Raw genomic sequence first — 16,078 nt, forward strand, 5'->3', positions numbered from 1 at the left:
GAGCAGCATTTCGATTCTGTCGTCGTCACTCGCGTAAAACACACCGACCAAGGGGAGAAGAGGGAAGAAACCGGCACGACTATCTAAAATAACGAATATTTTCATAACAATACTGTAATATTACTAGTACTATTGTCGGAAATTACTCTGTTTGGCCTGTCGAGTTTGAAATGTTACCGTTTAGGTTCTCGTGGGCGATAAGGGAGTTTTGCAAACCCAATCTAAGGCTCGTTTGGAAAAATAATTCGGATCATACAGCAACCGCCGGAGGATGCGCATCTTCATATAGACGGTCCCTGTGCACGCAGACAGATGCGAGCAACGAGAAGTGAGTAGTGCTGAAAAACAAACAGCTCAAAAACTCAATCGCCCGTGCGGGGGTTTAATAGATCAGGGTCATTATAGAATAGATATCAGCTTTGGTTTCACTTTTAAAATGTATGGACCATCCATTCATTCTTATGGGGGTCCAGCATCCCGACAAATGAATCCCAGACCTTGATCACGGTGATGGATGTGAAAGATTTTTCTAATATATTTAGAGCTTTAGACCTTCTAGATGTTTTAGGTGGACAAGATGTGTAGGTCAGCGTGCACAGAGAGGAAGAGTGTGTACAAATGATGGGGGGTTAAATTCTCAGGGGCCTCTGTGAATATTCGTAAAGGTTGGGCTTTAAGGGAGGGTTTTGATACATTTTAAGCATTTTCCTCCCCAAAACGATACATTTTTTGCTACAAATCAGGATGATTCGGTTGTGTAGAAGGTTCTAGATTCTTTCATTGTGATTTAAGATATTTGGGCCCTAAATGTTAAAAATAAGTAGGCCTAATTGATAAACCTGTACAGACTACGGTTATTCTAGGTTAGAAATTCGATTATATGTGAAATTTGATTGTCTTTATTATTTTAATGTAAGTCCATTTATTGGTAGACTGATTAATCACTGATATTTTGTTGTCATGATGATCCTTGTCCAACTCTAAAACCAACTGACAGCTTTGAAAAATGCAAAAAAATTGAGGAAAATCTCTGTTTACTTCCAGGAATTTTTCAAACTTGTTTTGTTATCGTTAAATATTATTTTTTAAATAGTTAAATGTTAATTCCCGTAGCACTGACATTCAAAGCTCGGAAGTGTCGAATCCGGGGTTTCCTCAAAAAATATTTCCTCTAAATCTACAGCTCTTCAGCCGACATCTCAGTATGCACTGGATGTGTCCGAGTAGCTTATGCTGCCTTAAATCTTAGTATGCACTGCTTTCACTCTTTCGGTATGAGTGAGTGTTTGTCCTTGGAGAGACAGATTGACCTTTCTCTCCATCTGTCTGTCAAGGAGTTGTGAAGGTCAGGTCTCAGCTTATTGTAACATCTGTAAGTTTCTGTCTGAGGAAATGTTGTCATTGTTGACGTTTTTGCCAGTATGCAATGCATGTTCCAAAATGTTGTGAGCTGCCTGTCTGTTACCTACATAGGTGATTCATTTTGAAAACTCTACATGGGCAGCAACAATTTGTCAAGTGGCACACAGGAAATTAAATTTGCTATTAAAAAATAGTTTTCAGAGTTGTTCGCATTTTGCTAAGCTAACAGTATAATACTGAAATAAGTATATATATATAGCACACAGGAGACATGACTTGTTATTGATTTGAGTAGAGTTTGTTGTTAGCATGTTGCTAAGCTAACAGCATAATACTCAAATAAGTAAATAGCAGACAGGAGATATGACTATTGATTTGGGTAGAGTTTGTGGATAGCATGTTGATAAGCTAACAGCTTAGCAATTTTTTATTGGGTTGAACTATTTGTTTTTAATAGCTTCCAGACTCCAGTAATGAAATAAAATATTAGTATAATATATACACCGTATTTTCCGGACTATAAGTCCGTAAGTTTGGCTGGTCCTGCAACTAATAGTCAGGTGCGACTTATATATCAAAATGAATTCATAGATGAACTAAGAGAAAACACTTCTGCGCTCTAGTTGGCGGAGTTGTTCAGAAGCGACACCGAGGATGAAGAATTCAATGAATTCAAGGATGTGGAATGAGATCGCGGGAGCTTGTTGGACTCGCTGGCTTATGTTAATTTAGCCAATTCAGCCTCCCAGGTATATGTTCTTTATGCTATTTTGTGTGTAGCTGAATAACTGTTAATATGTTACGTTAACATACCGGACCTATTCAGCCTGTTGTTCTGTGTGCTAGTGTGTAGTTGAATAACTTGCCTTTCCAGATTAAATGTCTGTTTTTCCAAATGTCTTGGATTTTGTGAAATACATTTCTAAATAACTTGTATATGTTTTTTTCCTCTTCGGTCAGACTTTTGACTGATGCGACTTATAGTCCGGAAAATACGGTATATCGTGCACCATGTTGAATGGATTGCAGTGCATTCTGGGATTGGTATTTCCACATAAGATTGGGCCAATTAAAATATCTTAGAGTGTTTTTGTCAGGATCACACATATGGTGCCTAAAATGCTGCCTATGCAGTCAGCACACCAGGATTTGGAACACATCCAGTCATGTTTCATGTAGTAGTTTAGCAATAGAGGATGGCATAAGCTGGTTGTCAATAACCTCACATTCAGACAAATGCTGAATTATAAGACAGCCCTCCCCCCATTCTTTTTTTAGCCCTGCTGATTGGTTCGATTGAACTCACCAATAGTTAATTGGTGAACCCAATATCCTTTTAATGTCTCTCAATATCACTCTTTTGCTTTCATTGTGTTCATAAGCATCATATAATGCTCTTGTTATCAGGGCTTCGCTCTTCTCTGCACTGTAATTCGTGGTGTCAGGTTTCTGAGGCACATGCTCTGTCCTGAGGGAGTCCACAACAACAAGGCATGTGGCCTCTTCATTTTTACACCAAAGAGGGTGTATATACTGATATATTTGCCTTACAGATAATGAGTGTTATGATTTTTCACGATAAACTGGGCAAAAATAAAATTCCATCTGTACATTTAATGCCCAAAACACTACCAACCAACCAAATAGCAACACCCTTGCAAACATTTAGAATAGCTTAGTATTTTACTGGCGAGTTTCAAGCAGGCAAGCACTAGTTTTTTTTATATATATATATTGAATCATACATTTTAAATAAAAGGTGCATCAAAATCCAGTAATTTAAAAAGGAATATGTGTGAGATTAGGAGTTTCGCTTTTTTGCCAGCAAAAGTTCAAAGAAATGTGACCTTTTTGTAGTAGAAATGAAAGCTGTGTAGCTGTCTAGTACTTTTGCAGCCTAGCTTACTTGCATAAAAAGTCAAAACAAATATCGTCTTCTAAAGGCTCGTCCACATCAAGGAAGAAAACTAAAGCAATTACTGTAACTATTTGTAATAATCATTGTAATTTTATGAGAATATGGAGGCCCGCCCACACCACAGCTATACCGATAACAACACGGTGATATCAACACAATCACTTTCAGAATGATTTTTCCAGCGGGTGAACGATTAAAAACCTTGACAGCCAATCAGAATCCTCCTTACTTTAAAGAGCTTGTGCGAACACTAACGGGAGTATCAAATGAATCACCTCACAGCAGACGCGCTAGTCTTTGAGATTAATCTGACATGAAGGCACCAGCTGAGTGTGTGTGTGCGTGTGTGTGTGTGTGTGTGTGTGTGTGACACACTGGCATTGATAGCATCTCTCCATGCCATTGCTGCATTGAAATCATGCCAGGTTATGCCCGAGAATCTTCAAGCAAATTATATGAAGCCTGCGAACACGAACAGTGAATGGAAATAGCAATTTCAGACATGTCACGTTGAAAGCTTGTTCTGTTTTTTTTTTTATGTAGTGGAATATTACATTAGAAAATCATGGTAATACTATGGTACTTTTCAGTTAGTGGCAGCTGGTTCATTTTCTGGTGTTTATTCACCGCAGGCCAAAATATGTTGCAGTGAATCTCTAAGCATGCGATTCTGTGGGAGTGTCAGCTGTTTTGCTGGTTGTTTGACTGATTCTCGTTGAGGTGTAAGACGATAATGAAGATATTGTTACAGAATCATCCCACTTCCAGGTGTTCACACACACACACACACACACGTCAAGCACGCACACAGCCGTCCTCACAAAAATGGCAGGGTTTGCGATTCTCCATGAGTCATTTCCAGAACTTTCATCCCCACAAGGACAACAAAACCTTCCCTCTCTTACACACACATTATCTTTGTCTTTTTAATCTCTTTTTTTACATTTTGCTTCCACACAAACACACATTCTTATTGAAATATTCACTGTAAATACCATGGTACATGAGAATGGTATTTATTCAATACTATGGTATCACCACAATGCAATGATATGAAAATTTTAGCCGATACCAATAATTATTTATTTTTGAAAGCCGATAACAGATATATTGGCCGATAAACCCAAATCCAAATTTTTATATAATTTTTGAGAGCCTGATCACAAAAGCAAAAGTCTTTTTCCCCAGCACACAATTATAATGTAATAATTTTATGTAGCCTATATGACAGATTTGTGCTGCACATATGCACTAAATATTTTCCTTTTTGAAGTGTTTCCAATGTTCAAAACTATCATTCATGACAAACAGTGCGCATCTGAAGTGGCCATTATATAATCCATTATTTATCGGCTTTAATATATCGGCCAAATTTTCTTATCGGGTAAATAATACCATTAAAAGTGAAAATATATCTGCCGATACTGATATGGTTGCCGATATATCATGCATCCCTACTGCTTCAAGACGGTGACGAAAACGATTTATATTATTTTTTATTTTGTCATCAAGTGGATTATTTCCGGTGTGTTTGTGTGTAAAAATAGCGACGCCAGAGAGTCCGTTTGGCACGGTGCCTGTGCATTAGCGAGGATCAGAACTGAGAACTTGCTAGGAAGTGAAGGCTTAACTCAGCATCAGTGTACGGGACGGGAGGGGCGGCTGCTCGTCAGGTTACGTGTCCTAGTTTAATGGCGTTCCAGGTCAGATGGCCCGCATCAGAGCACGGGTTGTGTTTGGCACACAGTAATTGCATCGGATATTGTTTTGACTATAGGGTGTACTAAAGGCCAATATTGACCAGGCCGATTAGGCTAATCAACCAATATTTGAATGTTTTGTGTTCTGTGTCAGTTTTAAAAATCTATTGACAGCCTTAACATTGGATCATATTTTTAAAAAAATTATTATCATTATGTATCCTCCTATTATGTCCTTGGAGTAAACATTATGGAAAATGTTTTGTATATTTTATGTATAATTATTATTTTAGTGGGTGTATATTTATTTATTTATTAAGTCTGTGTTTTATAGCCTATGTCTAAATGTGTCGTTCATTTCTGTTTTATTTCTCTCTCTTTTGGTTGGTCTGCGAACTTTGCATTTTTTTGTGTAAGTATAATTTTATTTGGTGTCATTTATTTTTCTCTTCCAATTGTTTCTCACTCCTGCAAAATGTTATGCTTGCTTTTCCCATTCCCGTTCGGCGTTCTAGAACCACATGTATCATCCCGAAATGACATCACAAAGGCCTTGAGCCCCTATTGGTCACTATTGTTTCAACCTACAAACAATTTTTTTTAAGAACAATATGTTTTCCATCAATTTACTGAAGTTAGTGTCTTAAAGGATTAGTTCACTTTTAAAGTGAAAATTCTGTCATCATTTACTCAACCTTAAGTTGTTTCAAACCTGTATGAATTTCTTTCCTCTGCTGAACACAAAAAAAGATATTTAGAAGAATGTCAGTAACCAGACAGTTTTTGGTTCCCAATGACTGCCATAGTAGGAAAAAAATATACTATGGAAGTCATTGGGAACCAAAAACTGTCTGGTTACTGACATTCTTCTAAATATCTTCCTTTGTGTGCAGCAGAGGAAAGAAATTCATACAGGTTTGAAACAACTTAAGGTTGAGTATATGATGACAGAATTTTCATTTTAAAAGTGAACTAATCCTTTAAGTTCATTTCGGGATGGTTTGTAGTCGGATTATAAACCAAAATGCTTTTTCAAGGCCTTATATGGGATCCTGTAGCTTTCCCAGAATACAATCCATTGAAACTTCTGAATCTAGGAGGTCCTTGGAAGTTTTATTCCCAAATGCTTTACTGAGCTCCTGCTTAACACTGTAAACCTCTGCAAACCCATATAATGTTACACAACTACCTTTTCTAACAGACTAACCTTTTTCAGACAACCTCAAAATGTCAGTCAGTGGTAAAACTTGTTTCCTTCATAAAGAAATGCTTAAATACATGTATATATGTGTTACCGCTAACAATTAATACATTTAACTAGTTCTGAATAACTTGCGTAGCAAGATTCTCCTAAATCTGCCTTTGATCTGCCTTGACAGTTTAAAAAAATACCATAGAAGAAGACTGTTTATGCTAAAACCCGCTACGGTGCCCCTAGTGGCAGACTTGAGAATGAGACTTGTTAGCAAGTATATTTTGGGCCTGGCCTTTTTTACAAATTACAAAGATTTGTGTATTTTACTAATGAAATTGGTTTTATTTTATTCAAAATACCTACTTCCTGTCATTTTGAGAGTAATTCTGAAACTAAAAACATGAAATCTCAGTACAACCTCTCCTGCTGCTGATAAACCCTTTTTGTTGAATATATTTTGTCTATTAATATTTTTGTTGTTTGTCTTCTTACTGGATTCTTTGTGTATCTGTTCACGTCACAGGAGAAGGAAGGCAGGCATTTTGCCCAGCCTGGAAGATCTGCTGTTTTACACCATTGCAGAGGGCCAGGAGAAAATTCCAGCTCACAAATTTACCACGGTAAAAGCACACCTGCTGGCCAAGCAGAGCACAGCAATTGGACATATCTTGCTTTTAGGACATATCTTGGTTTCCAAATAGTTGTGTCTAGAATGACAAATCGTTCGATATGTTCTGCTATCAAACTGCAGGTTAAATGAAACTCAAGATTTGTTTTAAATTTAGGGTGAATGTTGTGTTTTTCAGGCACTGAAAGCCACAGGTCTGCGTACTGGAGACCCTCGTCTTAGGGAGTGTATGGAGATGTTAAAGGTCACCCTCAAGACCACTACAGATGGTGCTCTGGATCGACATCTCTTCAAAAAGTAGGCCTAGTTATACAAAACCCTTATTTGTTTAAAGGTTAAAACTCACAGTTTTAGTTGAGAAAATAAGAATACTGCTGTAGTGTGTTTCTACCAGTATTTCTTCAGTCTGCTGAAGTCCTGTTATTACTGTCACTGTTAGATTCAGATTTCAGTTTTCATAGGTCAGCAATTTTCCAAGGACATTTTTTAAAGGTCCTTTGATAGTCCTGCAGTATATGAATTATTCAGTATAGCTAAAAAAATGCCAGCTCTTTCTCTTTTCTCTTTCTCCAGCCTTTTATATTGCATGGGAATGCTAGAATGTTATAATTATAAATAGAAATCATGAAGTAGTTTCAGATATTTCTATGTTTCCAGAACTGTTTGTAGAACAATTACTAAGTATCTTCTGTTTTAAGTTTTCCCCAAAAACTTAAGTATTAACTAAAACTATAGTCATTTTAGTATTATTTCATTAATTTCCAATTAATAATTGTAGTGCTTTCACTTATCCTATTTCATTTAATTGCTAAGGCAACATTTGACATTTTTGTAGTTTAAGTTTTAAAAAATATTAGTTGAAAAATCAACGAATATTTTTTTTCCAGCTTTATTTAAATTAACAGAAATGTTTTTAATAGTTTTAGCTTTAGTTAATGACAATAACCCTGATTTGCATAAATGTACTAATGATAAAGATAAATCACGATCTTCACTCTTCTCTTCCTACAGGTGTGTGCAAAGCAACATTGTGTTGCTAACACAGGCTTTCCGAAAAAAGTTTGTCATTCCCGACTTTCAGTCATTCACCTCTCACATCGATCAAATTTATGAGAGTGCTAAATCAATGTCGGGTGGCCAGGTACGCTTGGCATCAGAAATTCACACTGCGTTCGATTATCTTCTATTTGTTTACAAATATTTTTACATTCTGTTTTGCCACTTTTTTTGTGCAGGTGGCAGACTACATTCCTCAGCTAGCGAAATTCAGTCCTAATCTCTGGGCCGTTTCCCTCTGCACTGTAGATGGCCAACGGTGAGCTTTCTGTCTTTAGTACAATAGCTACATTGTTTTGATTTTGCTGGATTTTAGTTCATATTTTCTGTCGTAATTCCAAACCGGACTTTTTGTATGTTACAGATACACTGCGGGTGACACGAAAGTTCCATTTTGTCTGCAGTCATGTGTGAAACCGTTAAAATACGCGATTGCGGTTCACGATCACGGCACCGAATACGTGCACCGCTTTATTGGGAAGGAACCCAGCGGCCTTCGTTTCAACAAGCTCTTCCTTGATGAAGATGGTAAGGATTTCTATGATAAATGTTTCTGAAACTTATTTTGCATGATGAAATAGATAGAACTAAATGAATGGCCTTGTTCTATTAAATTCCAAAATCAAAAAGTAATTAAACACATTTTTTGTGTGTTATCGCATTATTTTCAAGACAATTAAGCACATTGTTCCCTATTAATTCTCATTACCATAAAGCAAAAAATTCTCATTACTGTAAAAAATAATAATAGTATTAATATTTAAAGTATTTGTTCATATATTATATTTTGTTGTAATGTATTAAATGTATAAATCATTAAAAATAAAACAATTATATACTTATAAAACAAAAAATGCTAATTATAGAACTAAGAATAATAGAGAATTGTAGTAAAAAATAGGCTTTATTTATTGATTCATTCATCTATTTTTCCAGATAAACCTCACAATCCCATGGTAAACGCTGGCGCTATAGTTTGCACTTCCCTTCTCAAGGTAAATCTCATTCTTTCTACACAACCTTCTTCTGTTTTGATAAAAATGGGGGCCCAAAACTGCCATTAACTGTAGTTACTGTTCAACAGAATTCCCTTTTTTTTTTTTTTTAAATTGATAGCCTAAATTTGCCTTGCCAAATATTTAGCTTGATGCGTTTGTGGATGTTTGACGTGGGAACGAATCAGAGGAACGAATGGATTTAATCTGATTACTTTCCCTCTCTCATCAGATTAAGATTATGAATAATCATGCTGAAAGGATTATATTGAAGAGAGGGAAACGGAAGTGGGATGGGGAAAGATAGGAGGAAAAGAGCAAACAGATGCAAGAGAATAATAGTCAGAAATTAAAATACCAAAAAAAAAAAGTGTTTCAAACACCAGTTGTAATCAAAATAATTTACCCCCATTGCAAATCATGTTTATTGGCAAAATTTACAAGACTTTCAGCTGTTTGCAATGAACAAATCAAACAAAAGTAATTGAAATAGCTTAACACAAATGTTTCAAATGTTTCAGGTAGTTTCCCCAAATTCAACTTCAACTGCAGTCTCAAAATTATTCAACCCCCTGAATAGAGTGCCTCATAACAGCACAAATCTGCAAAACAGTCTGTGTTGTCTCAAGCACACCTGATGCAACTAATCAAGGGCTTCAATAGTTGCACCAGGTGTGCTTGAGCTAGAACACATGAACTATCTGAACTGGCTAGGTTTGTTGAGTGTCACGTTTGACAGCATGTTAGAATAATTTTGATTACAACTGTATGTATGTTAAAACAATGATAAACAATGCTACGAACTAAAATGTTTAAGCAGATATTTATAACAACATAACTTTTTTTTGTAATTTACAAATTTGTGATGAAGATTTGTGGCGTTTAAGGTAAATACACTGCATGACGCGCATCTTTCTCAGGCCTGTCGGGGTGGTAATGTGTGATGTCTGTGTGAAGGCTTTTTTTGTGGTTTTATTGTTGTTGCGTATTTTACAGCATTAGGAACTGTGGGAAATATTGACCCTCCAACAGGTCAATGACGTTGGTAATTTCCCTTTCATTTATTTGTTTTTCCTCATTGAAAAAATGTCAAACTAAGCTAATTCTAAGCTACATTAGCACAAGTCTGACTAATTTATTGCTTTGACTGAAAATCATATGTGATTCTGTTTAATTACTGTGGGAAAATTAATCAAGCTTTATTTATTTTTTTACTTTTTTTTTTAGTTACTTCCCAACTTACAAATTCAAGTGTTTAATACAGTACTTTTTCTTTGTAAATAAACATTTCTTCAATGTGGAAAAAACTAGTTTACTTATTTTAGAGCCTCAAATCAATGCATTGCATGAGACGTACAATGTCTCACTACAGTTTGTTTAGAACTCTACTAAAACAAACTTACAGACAACAAAAATTACTTAACAATCTAGTGTTGAAATTGTTCTTTTAATCTTTTAGTTATGTCAGATTTTTCCAAACCCCCTTTAACAACTTACATTTGTGATTCCACAACAATAATAATACTTGGACAAACAGTTTTCCTTCATTTCTTTGAGTGATGTTACTCAAATCTAGTGAGCCAGAATCCTCATAATTTTTTCCATCCTTCATTTGAAATGCTGTAGAAAAATTAATTTACTACAATTGTCAATCTAATTTATAGAATATCTGTGTCTACAATGTGTATGTCTAAATAATGTGGTAGTTTAATAATGTTTTCTTTTAATTGAATGCCTATGCTTTCAAAAGTTTGTAACTATACAAAATATTTCAATTATACAACACATTCATCAGTTTATTTTTATTTTCAGCAAGGTGGAGGCAACGCTGAGAAGTTTGATTATGTAAGTATAATACAATATAATTCTTTTTTTAAGATTTTTATTGTTAATCATGATTTTTTTTTTTTGCAATGTTTTGTTGTAGGTGATGAACTTTATGAAGAAGTTGGCCGGAAATGAGTATGTTGGTTTCAGCAATGCTACGTAAGTGTTCAAGATACTAATAACAATGAAAGTTCACTATGCTCAGCTCAACACAAACGTTGATACTACTTAAAGTACTTTCTCAGTTAAATAAACATAGTTAAATGATCAAGTAGACAGTCATTAATAAAATAAACAAGTGAATTACCGGTAAACTGCAAACAATAGAAGAATAGATGTTTAAATATCTAAACGGCAGTATAAATTCAATTTAACATTCAGAAATGTTAAATTCAGAACTAATCAAATGTTAATATCACACTGCAATCAATTATTGACATACAGTAGTGACACAAACACTTTTTAACACAACAGTGATATCAAATGTAAAGAAATTAACTATTTTAGTATAAACTTTCTATATACTACCTTTTCTTTAGACTTTCCTACTTAAAACACAATTCCTAAACAATCTTTCTTTTTCTTGGCAGGTTTCAGTCAGAGCGATTGTCAGGTGACAGAAATTTTGCCATTGGTTACTACTTGAAGGAGAAGAAGGTACGCGTTTAAACATTTTGCAGTATTTAGAGACCATTGAAAATCCTCTAAAAACATATTTAAAAACATTTGTTTTCCATACTTGCAGTGTTTCCCGGAGGGTACAGACATGATTTCCATCCTGGACCTTTACTTCCAGGTTAGTATAAGTTAAACAACCATTTTCACTCACAGTTCAGAAACTATTTGGCGATATAGAGAAAAACTTAATTTGGAGTCTCCACACTAAAGAAAGTTGAAAATGTAAAAAAGCATAATAGGATCCCTTTAAGAATGAAATATCAGAGAAAACCTATGATTAAACATGTTTTTGTTTTGTTTATTTAGCTGTGCTCCATTGAGGTAACCTGCGAAAGTGCCAGTGTGATGGCAGCTACCCTGGCGAATGGCGGCTTCTGTCCAATCACGGGCGAGCGTGTGCTGAACCCCGAGGCCGTACGAGACACTCTGAGTCTCATGCACTCTTGCGGCATGTACGACTTCTCCGGACAGTTCGCTTTCCATGTGAGTTTCGCACGTACACGCACTTGGGGAAATGTCTAACGGTTGTAGTTTCAATGAAAAACAAACGCATTCGCAATCTACGTCAAATTGAGGATGTGTGTTGTGCTGTAGGTTGGTCTCCCGGCTAAATCAGGTGTTGCCGGAGGCATCCTGCTGGTGGTGCCCAATGTGATGGGCATCATGTGTTGGTCTCCTCCTCTTGACAAATTGGGCAACAGTGTGCGGGGAATCCAGTTTTGCACGGTACTAAATCTACATCATCTCAGCTAACACAGAAGAATTGATCGATTTCTTGCTCTTTCACTGCATTTAAATCTTTCGCTCTTTCCTTTTGTAGGATCTGGTCCAGCTCTTCAATTTCCACAATTATGATAATTTACGGCACTTTGCCAAGAAACTGGATCCACGCAGAGAGGGCGGAGAACAACGGGTGAGTGACAGATTCAACCTTTCAACCACAAACAACATGCAACTAGGGGTGGGCAATAATCTGGAGTTATTTGTGGAATATTGTCGTACAAAACAAATATTGGATTAAATTCATAACGACAATGAGAAAGAGCGTATTAGATAAAAATAGTTATGTCATCCTTAATATGTATTAAGCTTTCCTACTAGTGCTTGCTTTGCTGCTACCAATCCGCAGATTGAGTTAATTGACCGTTCGCAAAACCCCGCCCTCGAACGGTTCTCGTCCAATCCTAGCTCAGCAACTGTAACTAAGGAGAAGGACCTCCTTCAAACATTGCGATTTCAACAAGATAGTGAAACGATGCGCCTATGGCAGTGAGGTCTGCACGTGCTTAAAACATAAGCCCGAACCCGGCCCGTACCCGAAATAATTTAACCTGACCCGACCCGAACATTACGGTTATATTTTAAGCCCGACCCGAGGTCCGTTTCTCACCTTTTTATTATATATTTTTTTTCATATGCTGTATTTTATGATTGCTTGCAACTATAATAAAAAAATAGGCTACATGTACAAACACCGTTTCACTACGGCACTGCGGCCCCCTCATCAGTCAGCAAACAAGAGGAAAAAAAGGGAAAAAGCACGGACTTACTAATTACGAAACTTTGATGTGGTTGAACAGGAACACAGTCACAAATTCCTCTGGAACTCAAACATTAAACTTCAAAACAAAGTTTGCGCAGTTGCACAACTATTTACACAAATATATCCTTCTCAGTCGGCTACGAGTTATGAATGAAGAGAACAGAGAGTTGATGGTTTCAGCGCGTCCTCTGATTGCAGTGTTGTGACTGAAATAGCGCGCGCGGGAGCACATGCGCAAAACAGTTTTGTAAAATGATATATGATCAAATAAAAATGATTGATATATAATTTTACAAAACATTTTTATTTGATCATATATCATTTTACAAAACTGTTTTGTGCATGTGCTCCCGTGCGCTATTCTGTCTATACTTTCTGTCGTGCACTGGAGGATATGTCTGATGCATTACTCCAAAACCAATCACTTAATGTGTGGAGCTCAACCCAGCCATGGCTATCGTTCTCAATTGTTTGACGGGCGTAGTAACAATAACTAAGGGGCGTGGCTTTTGCGAACGGTCAATTAATTTGATGTGATTATTACCTGGATTAACTTAAATATATACTGTGTGTATATATATACGGTATATATATATATATATATACATATATATATATATATATCCACTGTATATCCCACCTCTAGATGCAACTAATGCAAATGATCCTGCGTTGACATGTGAGTGTGTGCTTATGTATGTATGTAATGATTACATGCATACATTACAATGTTTGTGTGCTGACAAACTGTCCTGCAATCTTAACCTGTATTATCAAACATTTCACTTCTCTTGGCAACTGCGTATTTCTTTTCGTCTTCAATGTCTGCCCTCTGCTGGAGGACCAGTGTACTCTCTGCTTTTAACCACCACTACCATCCATGTGACTTGATTGAGGAAGCTAAATATTTGACTGCATGAATTGCATACACCTGCTGCTAATATATGATAATTATACATTTCTATACTAGAAAATAACCCCTCAGTGCCGTTCTGATCGACTGGCTTGCTTAAGTTTCCGCCGTTTCCGCGTTTTTCTTCTTTCTCTGCCATTCGTACTAATCCAAGCAGGAAATTCCATGATGAAATAATCTAATCTGATCATCTATCCATGTCCGTATTGGTTGAATCGCAGCAACAGCAGCAGAATCTCGAACCACTGGACTATACGAGCCTTCAGAAGGAACTAGCGCTCACTGGCAAAGTGTGGAAAAAAGTCTGTCCTTCCGAGACGGACGAGGACACTTCCACCTCTGTAGTCTATAGGATGGAAAGCGTGGCGGAAAGAAACTAGAAGAGACAACAGTGCCCACTCTTCCTCGTTTTGTCATCCATTCATTTTCTTGTTTATAAGTCTTTTGGATTAGAGAGGTTGTTTTTATTTTGGTTTTGTTTTTTGTTTTGTTTGATTCATTTTAGTTTTGTTCCGCTTGGTTTTGTTTTGTTTGGTTTAGTTTTGCAGAGGTTTTGTTGTTTTTTTGCTTGAAATGCACACTATTGAACACGCCAAATACCTTTAAACCCAATGTGCTATTATTTTGTTACATTTTGGGGTATCGGCAAGGACCAAACAATACAATATCAGTATCTGGGTAACAATAAAGCTGATTGTATCTTGATTCATATATTTACTGGTTTCCCCCACTGCTTAGCTAAAATACTTTCTCCTATCCTAGTTTAATGTGAAAAGATATCTTAATTTATAAGTAAACCATTTGTAAATTGACTTCCTGAACCTGCCCTAAACGGCAGCATTGAGTTTTGTTTGGACTTCTCGAGTGTTCAGGAAACCGGTTTGAAAGCAAGCATTTGTGCAATTCTGTGTGTTGCTGCTAGAGGCACAAAAATTTATATATATATTTTTTAGAACTTTTTAGTAATGTATTTCTGATATGTAACCACAAAGACCTCCAGAAAGAACTGGTCTTTACATGTACTTTTTTTTTTTTATCTGTACATTTATTACATTATTCTTTTTCATTCACCCGTTTTTTTACCCTACGTGATGTCTAGAGGTTTGGTGGATGTGTTGTTAAAATCTGAGACTGTTAAAGTGTTACTTTATTCCTCAAGTTCTCTGGCTTCAATCCAGCAGCCACAATGTTTAATTTAGTTTGTTTGCACACACATCCAAAAAACTGTGTTATTTGTAACGTATAAATGGAAAGCATTGTATAAGTACAAACCAAACAAGTGATCAACGCTAACTAGAGCGGAACTAGTCGACTATGATCAGGCAGGAAAGATTGTGCGACTGGTGGTTTCACAATGCAAGTTTGTAACCCAGTTCTCACTTGAATTAAATATTTACTGTTACGGTTTATTGATACCAGAAAAGTTTGTCAGTTTAGGGAATCATTTCTGAAACTGTGCCTCTTAAAATCCAGGAATGTGCTTACAACTGTCTACTATTTAAACTGACTACTTGAACTTGATGTTTTCGTTTTAATATTTTATTTTTAAGAATGTATTGCTGAATTTCAAGTGACTGGCATTTCATTTGCTCTGTTATAGAACCGTTGGAAGGGATTTTTTTGTCTGTCACATGATTTGTTTCAATTTTTAAAACAAAGTATTAACATTGACATTATGGAATGGTTCTGCGATATGAATGTGAACTGATATGTACACCATTTGTTTGTGCCAATAAGATTATCTTCTTTAAACAAGCTTGACTTATTTTTATTTATTTTGTCATTGTGGTTTACTGTTTTAATAAATGAGTGATCAAAACAAATGTTGTTTTACTTAATGTGTAGTTTTTCTTTATTGCTTTTTGTTTTTTTTAACAATGCAACTGTCAGTTTTGTTAACTGTCATTTTGTTTGTGCAAATTCGACCCTTCAGGCTTGTATGGGGTATTTTGGCGATCTTTGTCTCGTTGATGTCGTCCTAATGTCGTTAAAGTACCAAAAACGACTCGTCTGTTTTCTTCCAGGTCAAGTCCGTTATCAACCTGCTGTTCGCGGCCTACACAGGGGACGTGTCCGCCCTGAGGAGGTAACGTTAACGTTACCACACCGCTAAAAAAAATATGTAGATTTTATGCGTAACGTTACTTGATACGTTTTTTTTTTTTTTTGCTGCTGCGTAGGTTTGCACTCTCGTCGATGGATATGGAGCAGAGAGATTACGACTCGAGGACGGCTCTTCATGTAGCTGCCGCTGAAGGTAACG

General features: G+C 36.2%; 1 protein-coding gene across 4 annotated transcripts in view; it reads left to right on the forward strand.

The window, feature by feature from the left end:
* Positions 1–16,078, forward strand: part of glsa (glutaminase a) — an 18,814-nt gene continuing 2,736 nt past the window's right edge. The window contains exons 1-16 of one of the 4 annotated variants that reach the window (XM_079592450.1): positions 1–328; positions 6,699–6,795; positions 6,982–7,100; positions 7,815–7,944; positions 8,039–8,118; positions 8,224–8,387; positions 8,796–8,854; positions 10,667–10,699; positions 10,782–10,840; positions 11,272–11,338; positions 11,427–11,477; positions 11,666–11,842; positions 11,954–12,085; positions 12,180–12,272; positions 15,840–15,901; positions 15,996–16,072. In XM_079592450.1, the coding sequence (XP_079448576.1) occupies positions 171–328; positions 6,699–6,795; positions 6,982–7,100; positions 7,815–7,944; positions 8,039–8,118; positions 8,224–8,387; positions 8,796–8,854; positions 10,667–10,699; positions 10,782–10,840; positions 11,272–11,338; positions 11,427–11,477; positions 11,666–11,842; positions 11,954–12,085; positions 12,180–12,272; positions 15,840–15,901; positions 15,996–16,072 (1,558 nt within the window). In that variant the 5' untranslated portion in view covers positions 1–170. Of the gene's footprint in view, positions 329–6,698; positions 6,796–6,981; positions 7,101–7,814; positions 7,945–8,038; positions 8,119–8,223; positions 8,388–8,795; positions 8,855–10,666; positions 10,700–10,781; positions 10,841–11,271; positions 11,339–11,426; positions 11,478–11,665; positions 11,843–11,953; positions 12,086–12,179; positions 12,273–14,036; positions 15,648–15,839; positions 15,902–15,995; positions 16,073–16,078 lie in introns of those variants that run through there. The other 3 variants (XM_079592451.1, XM_079592453.1, XM_079592452.1) reach the window with 3 other exon arrangements.

Source organism: Phoxinus phoxinus, assembly GCF_949152265.1.
Source record: "Phoxinus phoxinus genome assembly, chromosome: 20".
Lineage (NCBI taxonomy): Eukaryota > Metazoa > Chordata > Actinopteri > Cypriniformes > Leuciscidae > Phoxinus > Phoxinus phoxinus.